Source organism: Ursus americanus, chromosome 14 (assembly GCF_024610735.1).
Source record: "Ursus americanus isolate L20-20 chromosome 14, mUrsAme1.1.p, whole genome shotgun sequence".
NCBI classification, from domain to species: Eukaryota; Metazoa; Chordata; class Mammalia; order Carnivora; family Ursidae; genus Ursus; species Ursus americanus.
This window is the reverse complement of record NC_142140.1, coordinates 19,069,532-19,092,407: the sequence shown is the minus strand read 5'-3', so window position 1 is coordinate 19,092,407 and position 22,876 is coordinate 19,069,532. Positions and strand designations below refer to the sequence as shown.

At 43.8% G+C, this 22,876-nt stretch overlaps 1 protein-coding gene across 3 annotated transcripts in view; it reads right to left on the bottom strand.

The window, feature by feature from the left end:
• The window catches only part of SHQ1 (SHQ1, H/ACA ribonucleoprotein assembly factor), a 331,525-nt gene that overhangs the window by 229,007 nt on the left and 79,642 nt on the right, over positions 1–22,876 (bottom strand). The window contains exon 11 of one of the 3 annotated variants that reach the window (XM_045808097.2): positions 1,845–3,268. The exons of the other annotated variants lie outside the window; for them this stretch is intronic. Within the exon in view, the coding sequence (XP_045664053.2) occupies positions 2,722–3,268 (547 nt within the window). The 3' untranslated portion in view covers positions 1,845–2,721. Of the gene's footprint in view, positions 1–1,844; positions 3,269–22,876 lie in introns of those variants that run through there. 3 annotated transcript variants of the gene reach the window in all.

The window sequence follows — 22,876 nt, the reverse complement described above, 5'->3', positions numbered from 1 at the left end:
GAGGATGTCCGAGAAGGACATGTTTGCTCATTCTTTGAGGAAGGGAGTAACAGGTTTTTCCACCCATGGCAAGCTTCACAGAAGGAGATCCTGTGTAGATAACTAAATAAGGACAGAGTTGGTAGAAGGAAGAATTTCCATGGCTTTAAACTTTTAGACAAGAGTGGATCTGCTCAACTTGACGTTAGCAGAAGTGAACGAGGAGAGTAACAGATAATGCATTTTCAAACTGGCTTCAAGTAATGTGCCACTGAGAAGAAATGCATTTTCAATGGTCATAGGGATTTTGAAGCTCTCCAGGGAGCCTGAGAAAAGTCTTGAACATATTCCGACAAAGCTGTTAGAGTGTTCAGGAGTTAACATGCGTGTCAAATGGCACAGTCACCCCAACTATCCTGTTAATACAAACTGAAATTTATATTGGAAATACAAATACTCGCAACCTATATAAACCTAGAGTAAAAGGGAGCATACCCCTTCTTGAAATAAAAATGCTACTGCGATTAATACAGATCAGATTTCATTTCATTTCCTCCCCAGAGCAAATTGGTTTATTTCATTTGTTCATTCATTCAGCAAATATTTATGGAGCGCTGAGAATATGGGCACTGATGATTCAGTGGTAACCAGACACGACACAGAACCCGCTCCCTGGGAGCTTACACTCAAGTGGGAAAATTCACATTTAAAACATTAATGGAGACTTAGAATTCCAATCAAGACGGAGTAATAAACACCAGATTTAGTCTCCCACCCAACATAACCAAAAAAACCAGGAACAGTACATGTAACAATGGTTTTCAAGACACTGGATGTCAGGCAATGAAAGACAGTGATTCTGAGAGATGGGAAACAAACACAGTGAGCTGTGTCATGGTACAGACACTGTCCAGGCTGCATGAGGGACTCCAGTGGACTCCGGAGTTGAGACAGAGCTGAGGATGAGGGGAGACCGAGGCAGCCAGCATTTGCCGGACAGAGGACCAGAGAGGAGAGAGCTGCAGAGGCCAGATATCTGGAGAAGGCCCCTCTAATACTGGTGAGAGTACTTACGGCTGAGACCATGTCATCCTGGGAAAGCACGGTCTGAAAGCATTAGAGGGAACAGCGCTCAGCATTCACGCAGATGCCTACTTCCATCACCCAGACTGGAGAATTTGTAGTCCCGGAGGCATGGGAAAATCTTTCCTTAGTACCGGGAAACAGTTCATCCTAGACTGAACACTGTTCCAGACCCGCCTAACAAACTACACAAGCAAGACGCACAAAGATCAAACTATTTCTAAGTAACTTAACTGCATCCCCAAACAAAGCTGAAGAAGGTAAGACTACGTATTCAGCAAGGTGAAATTTACAATGTGAGGCACCCAATCGAAGGTTACAAGGTGTGCAAAGATGACTCATAATGAGGATCTGTATCCAGAATTTATAAAGAACTCTCAAAACTCAAAAATAAGAAAGCAAGCAACCCAGCTTAAAAAAAACATGGCAAGGGATTTGAACAGACACTTCACCAAAGATTTGTGGATGACAAATAAGCGTCTGAAAAGAGGCTCACCAACAGAAGTCGTAAAAAATGCAAATTAAAACCACAGTGAGATATCACGTCACTCCTATTAAAATGGTAAAAATGGATCACACTCAGCAATGACAAGAATGTGCAGGGCCTGGAACTCTCATTCACTACCGGTGGAAACGTGAACTGATATGGCCATGTTGGGACACAGTCTGGCAGTTTCTTAAACTGTTAAACATACACGTACCATACGGCTCAGCCATCCCACCACTGGATATTTACCTAAGAGAAATGCAAGCATATGTCCACACAAAGACTTGCACACAAATGTTCGTAACAGCTTTATTTGTAACAGCCAAAAGCTGGAAACAACCCAAATGTCCATCAGTAGGTGAATGGAAAAATCTATTCAATGAAATACTACTCAGATTGAGGAAAAAACAAAAACCTTTTTAAAAATGCCCTCTTGAATACATGCTACATCGACAAATCTGAAAATAATTATAGTGAGTGAAATAAGCCTAATTTTTAAGAGAGTACATATTACTATAAATTCAATTTACATTAAATCCTAGGAGACACAAACTAATGTTCAGTGTCAGAGCAAATCAGTGCTTGCTGGGGAACGGAGGGGTGTGTGGTATGTGGGGGTAGGGGAGAGGGGTAGCGAAGGGGGACTAGGACACTTGGGAATGATGGGTAAGTACAGAATCTTGGCTGCAGTGATCATTTCATCTCATGCATATATATGTCAACACTTACCACATTGTACACTTTAAGTACATGCAGTTTATTGTATGTCAAGTATACCTTGGTGAGGCTACTAAAAATATTAATGGGAGCGCCTGGCTGGCTGGTAGAGCTTGTGACTTTTGATCTCAGGGTTGTGAGTTCGAGCCCCACGTTGGGTGTAGAGGTTACTTAAAAATCAAATCTTGAAGAAAATCACGTTAATGGGCTCTACATTCTAGAGATTCTGGCTGAACTGTTATTTCACCTTCAATATTAATTACGCTTTGGCAAAAATACTTTAAAACTTTATTTTTAAAGTTGTACCAAGGAAACCAACAGGTAACAACATCAGCTCATTGAAAAACAGTGTTGTATACACTAAGAAAAAGGACAAAGTGAAAATGAAGAATTATCCTTCAGTAAAGGAAACCAAATCTGACGTAATTCTCAATGGTGGGGAAGACCACTTGCAGTCAATCACTTGGTGTTTGCTGGTCATCTCTGGCCCGCACGCTGCTGTGGCTTCCAGTAGCCGAGTCCTCGGGTTCAGAAACTTGAACGGTCGAGTTCAGGTGCTCTCCAAGCTCCTCTATCAGTGGCCCGGACCCTCCAAGGGCCTGGGAGGAGGAAGGTGGCTTTCCGGGACTGCCATTCGATGTCGCGGTGGCTGAGTTTCTGCACACCCCACCGTCCACAATAAGAAGGGTGCTGCTTCCCTCCAGAGAGGGGCCTCGCAGGGGATCTGCTGTCTCAGATTCACTCTCTGTGAGCTCCCCTCGTTCTGAGTCCGAGCCTTCAGTCTCAGAGGACGTGGTGCTGTCTGATTCCTCAGAATCACTCGTCTCAGGACTGGAGGAAGGGGTCTGCTGCCTGGAAACGGACCGGGCTGCTTTTAACACAGTTTCTTCCTCCTGCACAAGAAGTGCTGCGGCTTCCAGTTCTTCCAGGTCTAGTCCCAGCTGGGCCTTTGTCAGGGGCACTTCCTTTAAGGCTTCTGCAAGAGCTGCCAACTTTTTGGACCTTGAAAGCCATTCGAAGAAGAAATGTAAGGACTATTCATTAATTGGCCCAGGAACAACAAAATAAAGTTGGATCCATACTTCACGTGACACACCAAGATAAATCCCCAAACAGATCAAAGGTATAAATGTAAAAAAAAAATGGAGCAAATGGAGTATTACAAGGAAATGCAGGAGATTCCCTTTATGACCCTAGAATGAGGAAACCCTTTCTAACTATGACTTAAAATCCAGCAGCCATGGCGTGCCCGGGTGGTTCAGTCAGTTAAGTGTCTGCCTTCAGCTCAGGTCATGATCCCAGGGTCCTGGGATCAAGCCCCATGGAGGGCTCCCTGTTCAGCGGGAAGCCTTTTCTCCCTCTCCTCCTGCCACTCCCTCTGCTTGTGCTTTCTGCCAAATAAATAAATAAAATCTTGAAAAAAAAATCCAGAAGCCATAAAAGACTGACAAATTCAATTTAAAAAAAAAGTCTATAAGACAAAACAACAAGACAGAACATCATAAAGTCAAAAGGCTAATACAAAACTGAGAAAAATATTGGCAACTCATGTCACGGAGCAAGGCCTAATCTCCCCAACAGAGTTCTTTTCTTTTTTTTTTCAAGATTTTATTTATTTATTTGACAGAGAGAGAGACAGCCAGTCAGAGAGGGAACACAAGCAGGGGGAGTGGAAGAGGAAGAAGCAGGCTCCCAGTGGAGGAGCCTGATGTGGGGCTTGATCCCAGGACTCTGGGATCACGCCCTGAGCCGAAGGCAGACGCTTAAGGACTGAGCCACCCAGGCGCCCCTCCCCAACAGAGTTCTTAAAAACGGATATAACAACTCACCAGAAAAATGGACAAAAGACATAAGCAGACAATTCCCACAAAAGGAAATATAAATGCCTCTTAAACATATGATAAGACGTTCGACTCCAGTCCAATAAGAGAAGTATAAACTCAAGTCACACTGAGATACGATTTTCATTTATCATAGTGGCAAATACCCAAACATTAGATAGCACGACTAGCAAGGCTGTGGGGGGAAAGGCACCTCCCTACACTGCTGGTAAGAAATTAAACAAGTCTGACGCCTGTGAAGGAGAAGTTGGCAATAACTTACACAACTGAAAATGTACATACCCTTGACCCAGCAATCCACATCTGGAAGTTAAACACATAGGCTATAGGACAGAGGCCTATAGCCTCCAGCACTGTTTTTAATACCCCAAAATGGGAAACAACGAAATGCCCCTGACTATGGGACTGGTTGAATAAGTTATGGACTCTTCACGCAAAGAAGAGTCTACGGCTGCGTAAGGAACGAAGCTGTCCCCTGGGCTAAGCCAGATATACTGTATCACAGCAATGACAAAAAGCACGCCATATGTATATGCTACCTTTTACGTTAAAAAACGAGAAAGAAATATAAACACGTCTATTTGCTATTATACTTCTCAATTAACTCTGGAAAGCTATAGAAAACACTAGCTTACGTGGGGGAAAAAGGGGAACTAGAAAGGTGGAGGAGGAGGATGGCAAGAGGGAGCCTTTTCACTGCATATTATTTTTTAAACCTCTGTGAACGTTAATACCTTTTCCAAATTTTTAAATATACAAAAAATAAAATGCAGTACTATAAAGAGCAGCATGAAGTGCTTTTTATTTTATCAGAACACCGTTTCACGTTATGTCAGAGGGTATTTTTCTAAATTTGTAATGTTACATTATACTAAATAAAGCTTTTTAATTAACTTGGATGAATTAGTTATTTTCCTTTTGTTATGAAAGAAGCAACGAAAAGTCTACTGCAGGTGTCCAAAAACCCTGTCTTCACACTCCCAGAGAGGGGTATCTGAAGTGACAGAGGAAACGGGTGGCAGTGAGTGAAAGTGGTCAGCACGCTGACATGGCTTCTGTGTTTCTCTAAGTTCAAAGGTGAAATGAGCGTACAGAACATTTAGTGGCTTGGAGACACACTGGAGGAGGGTGAGTTCACAAGATGAGTTCGCTTCTAAAAGAGCAGTCCATCCCATAACATTGAGAAAATGAAGCTTCGTTTCACCGGAGCTGAAGTGACGAGTGGGGCAATGGGAACGAGTGAGCAAAGGTGCTATTTTTCACCTAAGTGCCTTGATGTATCTGAGGCCCTTTGGTTTCGGAATATGTGGCGTAATAATGGCTTTGTGCAGGGAAGCTCCGTCCGCCCTGCTGCCCCTCCGCAGTCAGTGCTCAAGGGCGGGTGCGCGGTATAGCGAGTGGGGTGAATGGCCATGGGCAACAGCCATCACTGAGGGCAACTTTCTCATATGCAAGCGAACCCGAGGGTCAGTGCTGGAATTCCCAGAGCTTAGAAAAGGGCAGGTGGCTAGGGTAAAGAGAAAAACCAGGATAAGAGCAGCTGAAGTCAGCTTAAGATTCACCAATGGGTTATACGCTGTGGATGCTCTCACCAGTTTGAGGCGTCTCTAGGAGCACGGTTATGGAGTAAGATGGCTGCAACCTCATTTATACCCATGTCCAAGCAGCTGTCAAGGGTGTCCACTCACCATATATTTTGAAACCTTGACAACCACTGGTAAAGACTCTGGTCCGAGTAAGTGGACCAGTCTGAAACACCCCTGTCCTACAGCTCCGTCAGCCCAGGAGCTAGTTCACTGCCATCTTCTTCCCTGAGGCAGGTCCCCTCGGGGTAGTGACCCGCACCTTTAAGAGATAAACAGCAAGGAATCTGGGAAAGAAGACAATGCCTCTTACTAAATCATAACATTAGAAATAAAATTTTAAATAAAAGCTCTTACTTCACTGACCATACATCGCACATTCTTACAAGCCACGACAAATACTTCCGACAATATATGAAAGATGATGTTCCACAAACACTCGCTCCAAATGACAACGTCATGGGTCAGTTTCATCTTTGTCTGCTTTACAGATGACAAACAGAAGCCTGGAGGGGTAAGAGATCAGTTGAAGTTTACCCAGCTATCAAGGCGCAGTCAAGACCGGAAACGCATGCCTTAGAATTCCAGTGCGCTCCCTCCTCTGCCACAGGGCCTCCCACGAACATCCAGGCTCTGAAAAGTTTCCTGTCCTAAGACCACATTCTTCACTTCTCCCCAGTTGGAGCTCTATTCAACATCTTCCAAATGAGCAAGTTCTGACAGGCATGGAAGTCTGCAAACACTGATGGCTTTAGCTTAGCAAGCTTCAATGAAGTACGCATCTGAGCCTCAACTACAGAGGCTTAGGGCTGGAAGAAAACATCTGGATTATTTTTGTGGATACAGTGAAGAGAGCAGATGTGTCCATTCTGAAGGTGAAACTATCTGCATCTTTGTTATTGTCTACTATACTGTATCTGTCATGGATAACAGAACAAATTTGGAATTTCAAAGCCACTCACCTGTAATCCTGGCTCTTTTCAGACCCAGTATGCCCCACATATGTGAGACTAAAAAGGATCCACTCTGACAGGCAGGAAAGTGGCCCAGACGAGCCATGTGACCCTAACAGGACTTGTGCCTGTTACTGGGTAATAAGAATTTTTATCCTTCAGTTTGTTTCTCACTTTAAGTGCTGTATTACATTTAAAGTGACCCGTTTATATAAAATATGTAAAAAAAAAATGGGGGTGCCTTGGTGGCACAGTCAGTTAAGCATCCCACTCTTGGTTTCAGCTCAGGTCATGAGCTCAGGGTCATGCAATCAAGCTCCACGTTGGCCTCCATGCTCAGCACAGAGTTGGCTCGAGATACTCTCTCTCCCTCTACCCTTCCCACTCGTGCTCTCTTTCTCTCTCTGAAATAAATAAATATATTTTTTAAAAAAGTTAAGTATGTAAAAAATGAATTCTATGTTTATTTATGATTCTTCACCATGCTGATTCATCTCCATTTCTTATTAATCCCACTTTTACTACTACCTCAAGCTGGCTAATTTCCTAAATTAATAATAAAGTTGTGATAGAAACCTTAAGTTTATGGAAGAAGCATTCTGAATTCTTCACCTAAAGAATGCTAGAATAAAATGGAATTAAAAATTTCAAAACATCATTGATGTAGAATGCGACCTAATGGTCCAAGGAATGAAAGTTGCGTTTGTTTCTATTCAATTATTTTATGTAGATAGCTTAGCAATCATTGTTTGCAATAAAAAAAAAAAACTATTCATTTGGAGGAAAAAAATTAAGTCATGAAAGAGGAGCCTTTTTGTTCTTTCAACCACTGGTACAATTAGAGTTGGTTCTAAGTCTGCCACTCCTTGTAAATTCTAGAACCTAACTCCACAATGGCCCTTTCCATTTCAGAAAGCACCTCATTTAACGTAGTTAGCGGTTTTTCACTGTCACGCTGAAAACAGACAGCTAGTTCATACTAAAAAGCTTTGTCGAGTGACATTATTAGTTAACCAGAAGGCTTACAAAAACCAGGTACAGTCAGATACAAAGCAGTGAAAACACTGAGTTATGAGTTGTACTTATGGTATGTATTTTATAGCTAAGTGAAGAGCACCTATTTGTTAAGAATGTATTCAAACAGGAGTGAAGAGATTCACCCTTTGAAAGAGACACGACAACTGGATCACAGTAATGTCATATTTTAATAAAATACTCAAGACAGGTTTTCCTTAGAAAGTTTTTGGAATTGTAATCCTACCATGTAATTTTAAAAAAAGCTTTCATTCTGTTTGTATATGTGAAATAATATCCTCTTTGGAGGATTTTTTAAAAATTAAAAACGGCTCTTTGACAAGTCCCAGTAAATACCACTACCATGAAAGAGTACCAGTAACAGCTGGAAGTACGTGCCTTTACCATGGCTAAGCTAATAGAAAATTTCCTCAATTATTTTATATTTTGGTGACTGAGTTAAAGGGGGGGTGGACTGCATGGCCTTATGAAACAGCCAAAACAAAGTACAAAGGAGTCCTAAAACGTAGGAAAACCTGGGTATAAATAGAAAGCACACATCCTGTTTCTTGTTGTAGAGTTTTGTCTCCAAATATCAATCAACTTTTCACCACTTCCTGCAATAGCAGATCTACTATAAATCTCGTAGTAACTGACTAGGTTTCATTTCCTCTGCCAAAACCCACTAACCTGCCAGGCATGACATACTGACACTAGAGCCGGCAACTGATAATGTAAGACGGGGCGCCAGTGCGGCAATTCAACAAACATTTCATACCAGATGATGGAATACACTGACTTGGCCTTTTTAATTTCAAAGGACACACACACACACACACACACACACACCCCAGGTTCTGTCTGGGGACAAACTTTCTTTTTAAAAGCTATTGATGATAATGGCATATAATACTAATTCCTGTCTATTGAAAAGAACCAGTTCCAAACTTCAGAATCCCCTGCACAAAACACACTCATGGAGCCTGATGTCAAAGAGAATGCATTAGCTTTAAGAAGAAGTTGCTGGTGACAGTCCTCTCTTGAGAGCTGCCATGAAACACGAGTACCTGCTGCTGCACAGATGAACAGAGAGTTGTGCGCTGTTACACTAGACCAGTGAAAACCGCCTCCAGCTCAGTCAGTAACAGAAACAATCCATTTCTTTAAACAAGAAGCTATTTAACACAGAAAATACTGCAAGTTATTTAAGCCATATTGAGTTTGGGCCAGTGAAATCACTTTTCACCCTATTTCCAACTTGACGTAATACCTCTCTGGGCCTGGGCTATGCAAATTAACATGTAGTCTACGGATCAGCAGGATAATTTTCTGAAAACGCCCTGTATTAGTTTCCTAGGACACAACAAACTACCACAAACTGGTGGCTTAAACAACAGAAATTTCTTGTCTTACAGTTCTAGATGCTAGAAGACCCTTCTAAGCCTCTGAGGGAGAACCTGTCCCATGCCTCGTTCTTCGCTTCTCGTGTTGCTGGCAACCCTGAGCGTGCCCTGGCTTGTAGACCCATCACTCCAAATTCTGCCTCTGTCATCATACGGCACTCTTTCCGTGTGTCTGTTTCTTCACATGCTGGCTTCCCTGTGGAAGTGTCTGTGTGTCTCTTCTCCTCTCCTTACAAGGATACCACTCATACTGGAGTAAGGGGCCACCTTACTCCAGCATGACCTCATCTTAACAATCAATTACAATCTGCAATAACCCAATTTCCAAGTAACATCATATTCTCAGGTTCTGGGAATTTGGAGGGGACACTCTCCAACACACTGCACCCCTTATAGCTGAAACAAATAGACAGTGCAGATGCTCATTAATGGAAGATAAATTAAGACCAAAAAACGTCACTTAAGGTAAATCAACATAAAAGGCCAAAATTTAATAGTAAATAGTAACAAAAAGTTAAGATTTCATCTTCAAAAAAAAATTACAAACTACACAAACAAGTTCATAAAATATTTAATAACTTAATATGTAGGTTATAACTGCAACTATGTACCATTTCTCCAAATGAACACAGAATGAACCCAATATTAATTATGTTTATAACTGTTCTAACAAAATTACAGTATAGCGGTATATAACACTCATCACTTTAGGTCAGTCTTTTAGAGCAAATCAGAGAATAATCACCAAGGCATCAACAGTTTTCTCAAGGGCCTTCCAATCATGTGATACTCAAATGATTCCTTTGGCATTTAAAGACTTCCCACTAATGTCACTTTTATTGTAGAGTTTTCTTTTTCAACTATTAACTAATCCCACGCTTCCAAGCCTCAATGTCAGTGGCTGTGTGTTTCCCTCAAGCACAGCTCCTGTATCACTTTCACTGCCCTTGTGAAGTCCTTATCTTTTGCCCAATCTGCAGTGTATTTGCACCATACAGTATCAGATCAAGAAGAAGTCAAACAACAACAACACTGGCCGGATGGGTGGGTAGGATGCTAGGAAGGAAATGATATGCTAGAATGGGGACTAAATTTATTAAGCGGTTTGAGCATTAGTGAATATTTCTGTGTTTTGACTATCATCACTTCTCTTTGTCACTCTGTTAAGTACAGAAATTTGAATGAATATTCAGAAATAAGGACCCCCCCCCAGCATGACATACATATGGAACTGCACTAGATACACACACACACGCACACACACGCACACACATGCACACATTTTTAGAGCAAAGTAAACGACTTCATGTAAAAATAAATTGCCAGGGTAATCCCACCTACGTTAGAGCATGGTAGGTGAATGAAGGTTTACCCAAATCCAGAGAGGCCACTATTTACTTCTTCATTGATACCCACCCAAGAAGTAGAAGGGTGAAGGTGATAAAGAGATGAAGAAAGGTACAATGTTCATAAAGAACTGTTTGAAAGAAATGGACTCAATCCCTCCCTGAAATGGTTTTGCATTTAGGCCAGACCGAATCAGATTAGCAGAGATGGAAATGTGAGCCCCATCAATTTGCCATCCTTCCCTCCACTCCCCCCACCCCCAGCAGAACTGCTTTTGCTGAAATGTGCTTCACTGTAATCCTCCAAACTGGTGTTCAGAGTCGATTTCAAAACTGGCCCCCAAACTCTGGGCACTGTCAAACTCGCAGGCCTCCCTTTCCAAACTGGCTGTCAGGAAAGTAAAATCTCTGACCCACCTGGCATGATGGAATGTACCCGAAGCTCCGTCTTGCCTCCTTTTTCATTTTGTTGCTTTTTTCCTTCTTTGACCCCCACCTTTAATTAACACCATTGTTGTTTCATACACACACACACACGCATGCACACACACACACACACACACACACACAGAGAAATGCTTTAAATAATTTCTGGTATAAGGCAAAGAATAAATATGTAATCTGAATGAAACCAAACAGCCGGTTAAGTAAAAAATACACAAAAATAAAAACAAAACAAACAAAAGAAACCCACTTCTGTTGGATAGAAAAGGATATGGGGAAGTGAGGATTCTGGGTCCAAGGCTGAGACAGATATATTCTTCTCTAAAATGATTCCATGAAGCATGACAGTTTGGGTATGTAGGACCTGAACAATTCTGACAATATTTCTACATTTCATCTATGTGAAAAGGGCAGACAGTGTTGTTAGGTAACAGAGGTGAAGTACTTTGACCTCTTAGCTGTTCAGATGAAACGGCTGTTCGAATTCTATTAAACTAAGTGGAGGTCAATCAACAAGACGGAGAAGGCATTACTATGAAGGGATTGGAAGAAAGGGACTATGGGTAGAAATGTGCCCCCCACAAAGATATGTTTAAGTCCTAACCCCCAGAACCTGTCAATATGACCTTAATTGGAAATAGGATCTTTGCAGATATAATCAAGATGAGGTCACACTGGGTTTGGGCAGGCCTGCAATCCAATGACTCCAGGGGGACTGGTGTCCTTAACAATAGCACCGTATGAAGAAACAGAGACAGAGAAGGCCATGTGATAATGGTGGAGGAGACTGGAGTGATGTATCTACATGCCAGGGCATGTCAAGGACTGCTCACTACCACCAGAAGCTAGGAAAGAGGCATGGAACAGCTACTCCCCTGAAGCCTCCAGAAGGAACCAAGCCCGTGGAGGACGCCTTGATTTTAGACTTCTGGCTCCAGAATCTTCAGAGAATAGCTTTCTGTCGTTTTAAGCCACCCAGTTTGTGATCATTTGTTACAGTGGGCCTAGGACACTAAGACAGAGGGGTATAGGGATCCAGATCTCTAGAGCTGAACAGAAATCAGAAAGCACTGCATACCAGCTCCTGGTTTTACAGATTAAAAAAATTACACCTCCAAAAATATCAACAGCAGCAAGGCACAGACAAGTTTCCTTCACCAATAAAATGCAGAGAATGGATCAGTCTGTTTCTAATTCCCCTCTGAATCCAAACACCACGGCCCCACATTTCTATGTTATGATCATGATGTTTCTGTGTCTAAAAACCTGCAATGGCTTCCCAAAACAGAATAAAATCCAAACTCCCCAGTGAGGACAAAGCACCCGAGATCTGGCCCCTGGATCCTGCCTGACCTCAGTGAGGTCACCTGCCATTCGTGTCTCAAGGCCCTTGCACTTGTTGTACCCTCCTTCTGGAACATCCCTCCCCTAAGTATTCCCACACGGGGTCTTACTCATTTAGTCCTCAGCCAAAATCCCACCTCAGTCTTAGAAAAGGAGTGTATGTAAAGCAGTGCTTCTGAAGCGGTTTCACATCCTAGAACACACAGACAGTCCCATTTGCCTGGCACGGCACGGAGTCTGCCTCCCACCTGCCATCCTGAAGGCTGAAGGGCCAGTATCATCACTCCCCTGACACTCATTCGTGATGCCATGGACCACCGGCTGTCACGCTCTGCCCTTTGCCCTCCAACTTCGTATACCCAGACCTACTGTTAGGAACTTGGTGAAACAGGATAGTTTTGAGGTCTACAGAAGTGGAGGTTCTGGCTGAATTTTTCAAAAATGTCCTTTTTGTCTCCGGTTTCCCTTCTTGAAAGCAGAATGAAAATGACTGCTTCCAAATTTCCTGGCATGCTCTGAGAAGGAAAGACCGGGTTAAGTGATTTAATGTGTTTATTTCTTTGTGTGCTTGTTCTAAATGCTAAAATTTTCCGTGGTTACAAAATATAAAGTTAGTGCGCTAGGCCGCTTTCACAATACTGAGACAGGAAAATACTTAAGTGCTGGTATGCTTACCACGTGCACAGGCTGAAGCATGCGGCTCTCCAAATTATGACAGGAGTCAAAAACTCTGAAAATTCAGAATATTTGTCCACTCACTGGTACGATACACAGTGGAATGTCTTCTTAAACACACATCGCCATGGCATGAAGCAGTTAATCCTGAAGCACTCTGTGGTTTCTTAGTGACAATCCTGTTCTATAAAATGAATGACAGTGGTACACTGCCTGCTCCCTGGTTTGGCTTTTTCGGAATTATTAACTGTCTGACATATCACATAAGCACTGCCTCTTCCCACTCACTGGGAACCATGGTTAATAGGCTCTCTGAAGGAAGTCTGGAACCTTTGCTTTCCTAGGGAGAAAACAGGAACGACATGATAGGACACAGCTCTGGGACAGACCGCTCCTCCCAAGGGCCAGGAACAGCGCTAAGTGGCCACCTCTGGGGCAGGCCTGCTGTACCCTCCTCTGCTCTTACACAAAACCACTCCGTGCTGTGCCCATCAGGACAGCTGACTGATAGAGTAAGGGCAGCGACTGAACTTGTCTCCCCTCTGTGGGGAAGACAGAGCTGAAGCACTGAGCTCCTTCCTGAATGCAGACCCACTACGTTTGTTCCTTGTTGGACCTGGAAAGCCCTGGAAGGGAAGGAGTCCCGCTGGCGTGTCTTAGCACTGGTCGGCAAAGAGGAAAGTGCTCAGCAATATGCCACCTGCAGTCTACTCACCACCCAACCTCCCCAGTTCCCCCACTTCACACTCCTTACACAACCACATGACTGCATGGCTGGCCGTGCACGTTCTTAGACTTAATGTCCTCAGAACGATCTGCTAGATTTGTTTAAAGTTGTCCCAAGGAGACCTTCAAGATTGACGCTGAGTTAGAACACTCACAAAAATAATGCTGAACGAGGGAGCCTCTGTGAGGAGGAGCGTGTCCAATGAGGGTACAGGATCACGAAGTGGCTCCCGTGTCCTCTCGGCAAACTGGCAGGACCTCTAACGCAACACTCCTCATTGCAAACATCTTTTTAAAAGGCATGGCATATTCTACCAAATACAAAGAGAATCTCAAAGTATGCCTAGAGAAAGATCCATTAGTCATCTCTCTCAATGTGTGAACTATACACAGAAAGTTGTTCTCTGCAGAAGTACATAGCTCACTGCTATGGAGTTGTTCCCCAGGTAGTGGTAAAAACCAGTCTGTGCGGCATTTCAAATAACATTTTTAAAGACATTCCCCCCCATCTCACCTCCCCAGACATCTGATCTACAGACCAATCCTAGTACTTGCTGAGATATAAAATAATAATTCCTATTAATTTTCCTTCTAGTACTGCTTCCAAACCCCTAAAACTGCTTCACACCTATCAAAAACCTGAAGATGAACCCCCAAAAGTCTTTATACCCGCTGTATGAATATTTTACTCAAAGTGAGTGATTTTATCTAATTTGTGTAGTATAAAATAAAGCTTACTTTCCTAAAACAGATAGTCTTTTTAAAAATGAGCATAAAAGGTTTAGAAGACTTCATTCTGTACCTGTAATCCCAATTAAAATTTACACAGCAACAAGAGGAAACCTTCTACTGGGGTGGGGGGAAACCACACAGCCGAGTCTTCAGATGCTTCGATGATTATTATTATGATTAGGAAACTGAACAGGGTTTTTGGCTGACCTCAGTCGCTTGCGGGTCTTCTGCCTCCATGCTGACATTTATTTTTTGCCAGGAGAGTATGTTTACCAACACATTTCTCTGTAAAATGATAGAACTGGACACTGTGGTCAGATTTTTCAAATCACTTCTCAAAGCCAAGGGATTTCTTTTTCTAATAAACTCCACCTGCATGTAGATTACATGCATGCACAGATTAACACTCACAGTGAATATTTCTCGTATCGATGATGAAGTCTTAAGAGGAATTAACTCGTCCGCTTTCATTCCGTAAGCTTCCTCTTAACAAAAAGAACTACTTAGCACTCTTCGAACTAACCCTGGGGCTTTACTTTACATTACATGCTGTCCCCTCAGGAGTTATGCCATCAGACTGCGGCACTTAATTCTCCTCTCATCAGCCAGAGACTAACCATTTATGCCTCTGGCTAATTTGCTTCTAAATAAATGATCAATTTCCTCAAATAAAACTTCTACAGAAAATCCCTAAATTTACCACAGGTCAACAATGCCTTATCTGAAAAACCCTGGGATCTCTATGAGTTTTAACCTTTCCGAAATTTGTTTTTTTTCCATTTCAAAAAAGTAATTCTGGATCTATACTACTATGCCATATATGACCCAACACCCCCGGCAACAACCTGTAATCAAATACAAATATTTTTTGCAGCAAAATGTACGTTTAGTCTCTCCAAGTGGACTAAATAAAGATTATAAATAGCCTCATGTCAGGTGAGTTCAGGTCAGTCAGGTTTTGCTGCCAATTGCCCTGAAAATACGTGTACTTTCAGAACTTTCTGGGTTTTAGAATTGTGCACAAGGGGTTGAGGACCAGAAGCAAGGAGACTGGGCTGCAGTTTTTCAGCTCAACTGCCCAGGTCCGAGGTTAGTCTTTTGACAAATATTTATTGAGCACCTGCTGTCTGCCAGGTTTGGTGCACATAATGGTGAATATAAAATGCAGGCTCTGATCAGAAGATCAGATCGTGTCAGTCTGTGGAAGGCAAGAAACAAGCCATCGCACCGTGGTGAAGTAAGTTTATGAGAATGATTAGCACAGGGTGCCCTGGGAATATCCGCCTCAGGGGCTTTGAGAGTCTTGGCTATGGAGGAGACAGTCTCTTCCCATAAGAGAATTCTATGCACAAACCATTCTGTATTTTAAAATGGGGGCAAGAAGTCCACCAAAGTCCTAATTCTGCCCAGACTGATGACTTCAGTGCTTTTCTTTAAATTTCAAATATTAAATTCTTTGAGGAAAGAAAGACATGTGTTTCTTCTTTTCTGTCCCTACTGTGCTGTTCCCTATACCAGTACTTAGTCTGTCTATAAGGTATAGTAGATTCTCATTACTCGCTGATTCCCTACTTGTGAATTCGCCTACTTGCTAAAATTTATTTGTAACTTCAAAGTCAATACTCTTCAGCATATTCATGCTCATTCACAGACACACACAGAGGGGTGAACATTTTAGTTGCCAAGGAGCACGTTCTCAGACTTCTTGTTTCAGCTCTCAGACTGAAAAAAGTGTCCTTTTCACGGTCTACTGAGTGCCACATTGTTTGCATTTTGGGCTTTTTGATGATAATTTCACTGTTTAAAACAGTCCCCGAACTTACTGTCAAATTACTTTCTAGTATTCTTTTTTCTTTAAGATTCATTCATTCATTTATTTGAGAGACAGAGTGTGTGTGTGCGTGTGTGTGTGTGTGTGTGTGTGTGTGTGTGTGTGTGTGTGTGTAAGCAAGCAGGGGGTGGGGCGTAGAAGGAGAGGGAGAGAGAGTCCCAAGCAGACAATGTGGGGCTCGATTTCACAACCCTGAGATTGGGACCTGAGCGAAAATCAAGAGTCAACTGACTGAGCTACCTAGGCTTCAAGTGCTCGAAGGCTATAGTGTGTCTTATGAAAGAAAGTATTTGTGATTAGATAAGCTTTGTTCAGGCTTAATTTACCATGCTGTTGGCCATGAGGGTCACTGTTAATGAATCAACAATATATATTATTAAGGTCCCTTTAAACAGAAACACAGATAGAATAAAGGTACATATTGCCTGATGAAAATGTTGTGACCAGAGGCCCATAGGAAACTAACCCTGTATTTTCCCTAGGAGCAAAGGCTGAGTTTGCTAAGTCAGGGTCTGTAGCAACTTTATAGAATATAACTACTGTGAATAATGAGAATCAACTGTAATTTAGTACTAGCCATGAGGCCACAGAAGAAGGACAGCCATTTCAGGGGGAAATGGTAAAGAGAAGGGGGGCAAGAGCAGAGAAGGTTTCCTACAAAAAAGGTAATCTACACTCAGACATTCTTAAAGCCCGTGAGAGCAATCCAAGTGAGAAAAGTGGGACGGTTTTGGTGACACGGGAACAGAATCATAGTTCAAGACCAATAGCACCGTTAGGTCCGTGGCTACATCCTTGGACAACAGGACAGATGGACATCATTCCACAAGGACTAAACACAACTGACCCTTGAAAACACAGCTTTGAACTGCACAGGCCACCAACATGCAGATTTTTCTCAATAAATACAATATAGTGCCATGAGGGTATTTTCTCTTATCGTTTTCTTTTTTTTTTTTTTTAAGATTTTATTTATTTATTTGACAGAGAGACAGCCAGCGAGAGAGGGAACACAAGCAGGGGGAGTGGGAGAGGAAGAAGCAGGCATCCAGCAGAGGAGCCTGATGTGGGGCTCGATCCCAGAACGCCGGGATCACGCCCTGAGACGAAGGCAGATGCTTAACGACTGCGCCACCCAGGCGCCCCTCTCTTATCATTTTCTTAATAACATTTTCTTTTCTCTAACTTACTTTATTGTAAGAATACAGTGTATAATACATATAACATACAAAATATATTTAATTGACTGCTTATGTTATCAGTAAGGCTTCTAGTAAACAGTAGGCTATTAGTAGTTAAGTTTTGGTAGAGTCAAAAGTTATATGTAGATTTTTGACTACATGGACACGGAGGCAAGGGTTGGGAGGCAATGTTCGGCAGCCCTACCCCCCATGTTGTTCCAAGGTCAACTGTACTCTATCTTGGAATGTGGCAGGAAAGAGAGACGCAACTAAGATCATCTATTTACAAGGGAGCTTGACTCTCAGACTCAAATTCTGAAACGTCCATCGTTTTGGATGCTCCTTTTTTCCCCCTCATTAAATCTTCCAGAACAGGGGCACCTGGGTGGCTCAGTCAGTTAAACGTCCGACTCTTGATTTCAGCTCAGGTCATGTACTCAGGGTCCTGGGACCAAGCCCTGAGTTGGGCTCCAGACTCAGCAGGGAGTCTGCTTGAGGATTTCTCTCCTTCCCCCTCTGCCCCTCCCCTCACCTGTCTAAAATAAATAAATAAATCTTAAAAAACAAAATCTTCCAGGACAGTAATTTTTTTAAAGGCATAGTGAGCCTTCAGAGAGAGTCAGGTGCTGTCAGCTTCTCTGTACCATAAAAACAGACTTCCCCTAATTCCTATGCAGGCCCCTCTGCAACCAGCTTGATCCCGTCGCTTAACATATATACACACACCCCTACTGGGTGCAACCACTTCTCACATGTAAGGAATCAATGGAAAAGTCTGCTAAGACTTAGGGTACTCAACAACTACCTTAAGCAGCCCAGGAATCGAAAGCCATTCCTGACAAGAGTGCTGACAAGTGTTCAACTACAGAAATTCAAACTGGGGGGCGCCTGGGTGGCACAGCAGTTAAGCGTCTGCCTTCGGCTCAGGGCGTGGTCCTGGCGTTATGGGATCGAGCCCCACATTAGGCTCTTCACTATGAGCCCGCTTCTTCCTCTCCCACTCCCCCTGCTTGTGTTCCCTCTCTCGCTGACTGTCTCTATCTCTGTCGAATAAATAAATAAAATCTTTAAAAGAAAAAAAAGAAATGCAAACTGGGAAAGGCTGGTTTTCCTGATGCTTGCTTATGCTATCTTAACAACTACTTGAACTAAAGTATCAGAACATCCTGAAATGACGGTCCCTAGCCTATTCAAGGGGAATTTAAAAATATATTTAATAAAGGCAACTGATAACAATAACTAATACTTGATTTCTCTCCTCAGTAAAACCTTGCTACTTCAAGGGTAATCCCCGGAGCAGCAGAGCAGGGGTATCCAGCACTTGTTGGAATGGCAGAATCTCAGGCCCCACCACAGACCTCTCATTAGAATCTGCATTTCTAACGAGCTCCACAGGGGATTTGGATACACAAAAGTCTGATGAGCACCACTCCAGAGGGTGGTGACTGTCAAGGTGATGATTATCACCACCGAGCAGTGTGAGATTGTCTTGTTCCTGGGTCAGTTCTGGAGGGCTAAGCATTTGCTGTCACCTCACACATTCTGGAAAGGGCAATCTGACTGTGAGCCAGGGCTCTGTCACCCAAGGCACAAACATAACCTCCAGACTGCACTCATTCACCAATGCTGGTTCCAGGTAAAACAGCGCAAGGAGCCCTACTCTAATGGTCCTTTTGGCTCAAGAGTCATCACCTTGGCCTCTCTTGATCGTGAGGTTCATTCTCAGAAAAGTTTTCTTTCTCAATCTGCTCTTTTCATTCATTCACTCAGTATTCACTGAAAGTATTAATGTGCCCAAGCACTGAACAAAACAGACAAGAATCCTTGTGCTCGTGGAACTTATATACTCTTTTGTAGGAAAAGACAGACACTAAACACAAAGTAAGTAAAATACAGAATGTGCCACAGAGTATAAGTGCCATGGTAAAGAATAGTTAAAAAGGTGGCTCAGCAGTGCTAGGGGCAGGGGATGTTCAATTCTTATGAGTGCTTCAGGAAGGCCTCACTCAAAGGTGACAAAAGGGATCAAATATAGTTGGAACAGCCTGAACCGTGGGACCCAGCTTCACTCTTGCTTTTTACCAATTTCATTTCTTCTGGGCTTGAATCTCTAGTCTACTAAGCTCACTACAACACTCACACTTACCCCTTGCTCCCAGTCCCAAAAGCCACCTGGATATCAATTGCCACGTGGCTATTCCTAATCTCTACATCATGTATGCATGCCTCAGCTACTCCTCAAAACCTTTTATCCACCTGGGCCTGAGACCCAACCTACGCTGTCCCATGGTCAGGGGAAATTACGACAGGTCACCTAGTTTCTAAAAGGAAGACCCAGAGGTTTAGCAAAAAAGAAGAAAATTTCTGGCTTGACCAGAATCTGTTATACTTCATATTACAACTTAAACTACATGTAACTATCGGACAGCTCAAAAACCTATCATTCTATAGCGAACTTCTCTAAGAAAATGTAAAAGATGCCACAGGAAGGCCTCCTGCTCAGCCACCAGGGCAACGAGCAGTAGAGAATCCAGCATGTCAGCCCCAGCTATGTACTGGTGGCAAGGATGACGTTAAAGGCACAATTCATTCCCTTTTAAGGACCAAGCAAAGCACTTTGTTGAAATCTCCACAATCTCAGATCAGAAGACATCGGAGAGATAACGGAGTCCAGGGTTGTCCCGGACAGCTTTACCTAACCACGGAAAAGCTCTCTATCTGCGCTGTCCCACACGGTAGCCACTAGTCACACATGGCTACTGAGCACTTGAAACACTGCCAGTGTGACTGAGAAACTGGATCTTAAATTTTATTTAATTTTAATTAATTAAATTAAAATAGCCTCCTGTGGCTATGAGCACAAAATTGGACCACACAGATCTAATCTGAAGCCCTAATTTTCTTTGACAAAGACGAGGCCCAGACATAGCTCAGGCCACAGGGCTAACCACAGCCTTGAGTACTCATATTCCACACTGGAAACCAGACTGGAGGGTTTTCAAATGGCTTTCAGATGCAGGAGTCCGTCCGATCCTCTCCTCAGCCACACGAGCTGAACAGGTCTGCACAGCCGTCCCTATTTTCACCGGCGCTCAAAAGCAAACGGCATGCGCCTCATGACAGAGGGCCGACCCCGGGGGAGGCCAGGGCTTCTGCCGTGCAGACCCACAATGTCCTGGCTCACACTGAAGCCGTGATACCATCTGGGTAATTAGAGCTTATTCATGACATGAAACAAGATGCTGGAAGAGGACACTTGCCAGTAAAACCGCTGGAGAATCTTTCCTCTGGCCTGGGATCCAATCCTTGTCAAAACAGTTATGCAAATTAAGTCTCTGGGGGCAGTTTCATCAGGACAGGAACTGTAATTTGTTCCACATTTTAAGGTGGTAGCCATGATTCTCAAAAATTAAGACTCAACTAGTGTGTTAACCACCTCTTTAAAAATCCCATGTTCACTTTATCATCAAGACATACAAGCAAAAAGTCTTCTATAATTAGAACTGAGGAGTTGCCAAAGAGTCCCAATCAGACCCAAATTACTACCTAGAAAAATTACTGATTACTAAAAATAAGAATGAAAAAGTGGCTCAAAGATATTATTTGACTAAATATAGGGATACACAGTACAACTTAAACCTCCAGTTAGACGGTTGTCAGAACCAAACCTGTTGGCTGAACAGCATTTCATGTTCCTACACGAACTGGTTGCAAAAGCCTAATTATGGTTTGATTCAAATGATGTTATCAAACGCTCCCTGCACGGGGCGAGACAGAACTGCTTCTCTCCTTCCATTCCTTCTCAGGGCATCTGCGCCGGTTTTTCTTGGAGCCACCTCACTCCACAGAGACCAATCCAGCCCCACCACGAGCGGTTTACAGACAAGCGGGGACTACGGTCGGCGGGAGCCCTGACGCCGGGCTTTGATCCCAGCTGCAGGTCCCACCTGCTGGAAAAGGCAGCTCTTCATTCCCCTGCTCGAAAACATCAGAAATCAGCAGAGATAAGCTGACAGGGAAAACATTATACAAATCGCTGACCCTGCTGCAGGCAGCGAAGAGCGGCCTCGGCTTGGCTTTGATTTTCCGGAGCTGGAGCCCGAGGGGAGACACAGTTTGACTTTTTTCTTTCCCAGTGCTCCCGATGGCAAGGTGCATTCACGCGGAGCCCCGAGGAATACCAAGTGCAGAAGAAAGGCAAGGAAATAAATAAACAAAACAAGAACACCAGCGAAACCCCGGCGAGGGGTACTAAGAGCGGCCAGGAAGAAAGATCACGTCCCTGGTTAAAAGCAATTCGGTTTTACTGGTTTTTGCAAAACCACACAGAGCCCCGAGCTCTGGCTGTGATCTCCGTCGTGCTGTGGTCCTGCTGAGCGAGGTCACGAGCCTTCATCACGCGCTCCTATTGTTCCGTGGGCAACAGGGCAGCCGGCCACAGGCAGGAGAGGAGCGGGACGCAGAGCACTTCAGGACGGGCAGCTCTTGCCCAGACACGCGCACAGACTACTCTCGCTTTTCTAAGCCACCTATTTGCTGCTTCGTGGTCATTTGCAGTTTGCCTTAAAAATGGGGCTCAAAATGAACCAGTCTGCTTTCTCCTCAGCACTCTAGGGGCCCGCGGCAGCCTCCGGAACTGATCCCACTCTCACGTGGGCGCTGCTGCCATGCAGGTGCCACCGTTAGCGAGTGCCGGGCACTGGCTGGGCATTTCGCAAGCCCTAGCAGTAAAGCGGGGTGCGAGCAAAGCAGGGCTCCTGCTTGCCTGGAGTTTGCCATCTGGCAGGAGGCAAGCGCAAGGAACTTCTGATCCAGTATCAGACCCCTTGTTGGTTCCACCGAGGTCACCAGTTCTGCGGCCCTCACGAGCCACGCAGATGGGAGTCTGGGGGCAGGGCGGGGGTCTGTGCCACAGCAGAGAGCACTTGTCCCACATAATGGAGACAGCTGGCCTCAGCTCTAGCCAATTGTTATCATGTGGGGATGTGGGCCCAGCAACTGCCAGAACTTCCGGTATTTCTAGAGCAGCTGTAAATCCAGACTTTTACATAAAATCTTCTAATTTTTAAGTGCTGACAACCAATTCAAAGTTTTTAAAAACTCACTGAGAGCCACATGTGACCCAAGGGCCACTGGCGTGAATGCTCCCATTCTGCAGACTTATTCTCTAACATATTCTGTACACCTCACCCGTACCTGCGGCACCAGTGTGACCAGTTTCTTTCTGCTCCCACACCCAGCACACTACTGTGACATTGGGCATCTGCCTTCAGCTGTGTCCCTGCCTAGTACACCCTCTCCTTTCTGTGTCCCGCCAGACTCCTCTCCATCCTTAGTTCCCAGAGCAATACTCTACACCCCGAGCCTTGCAGACCACACCAAGTCCCCCATCCCCGAATCCCGATCTTCCTTATGAGTGTACCACTGGCAACGGAACTTCGTCAACAGCGTGTGCAGTGTTACAGGGGGTAAGGCGGTGTCACACGCTCTGCAAGATGACAGGGAACTGACTGACCACAGCAAGATGGCTACGAGCC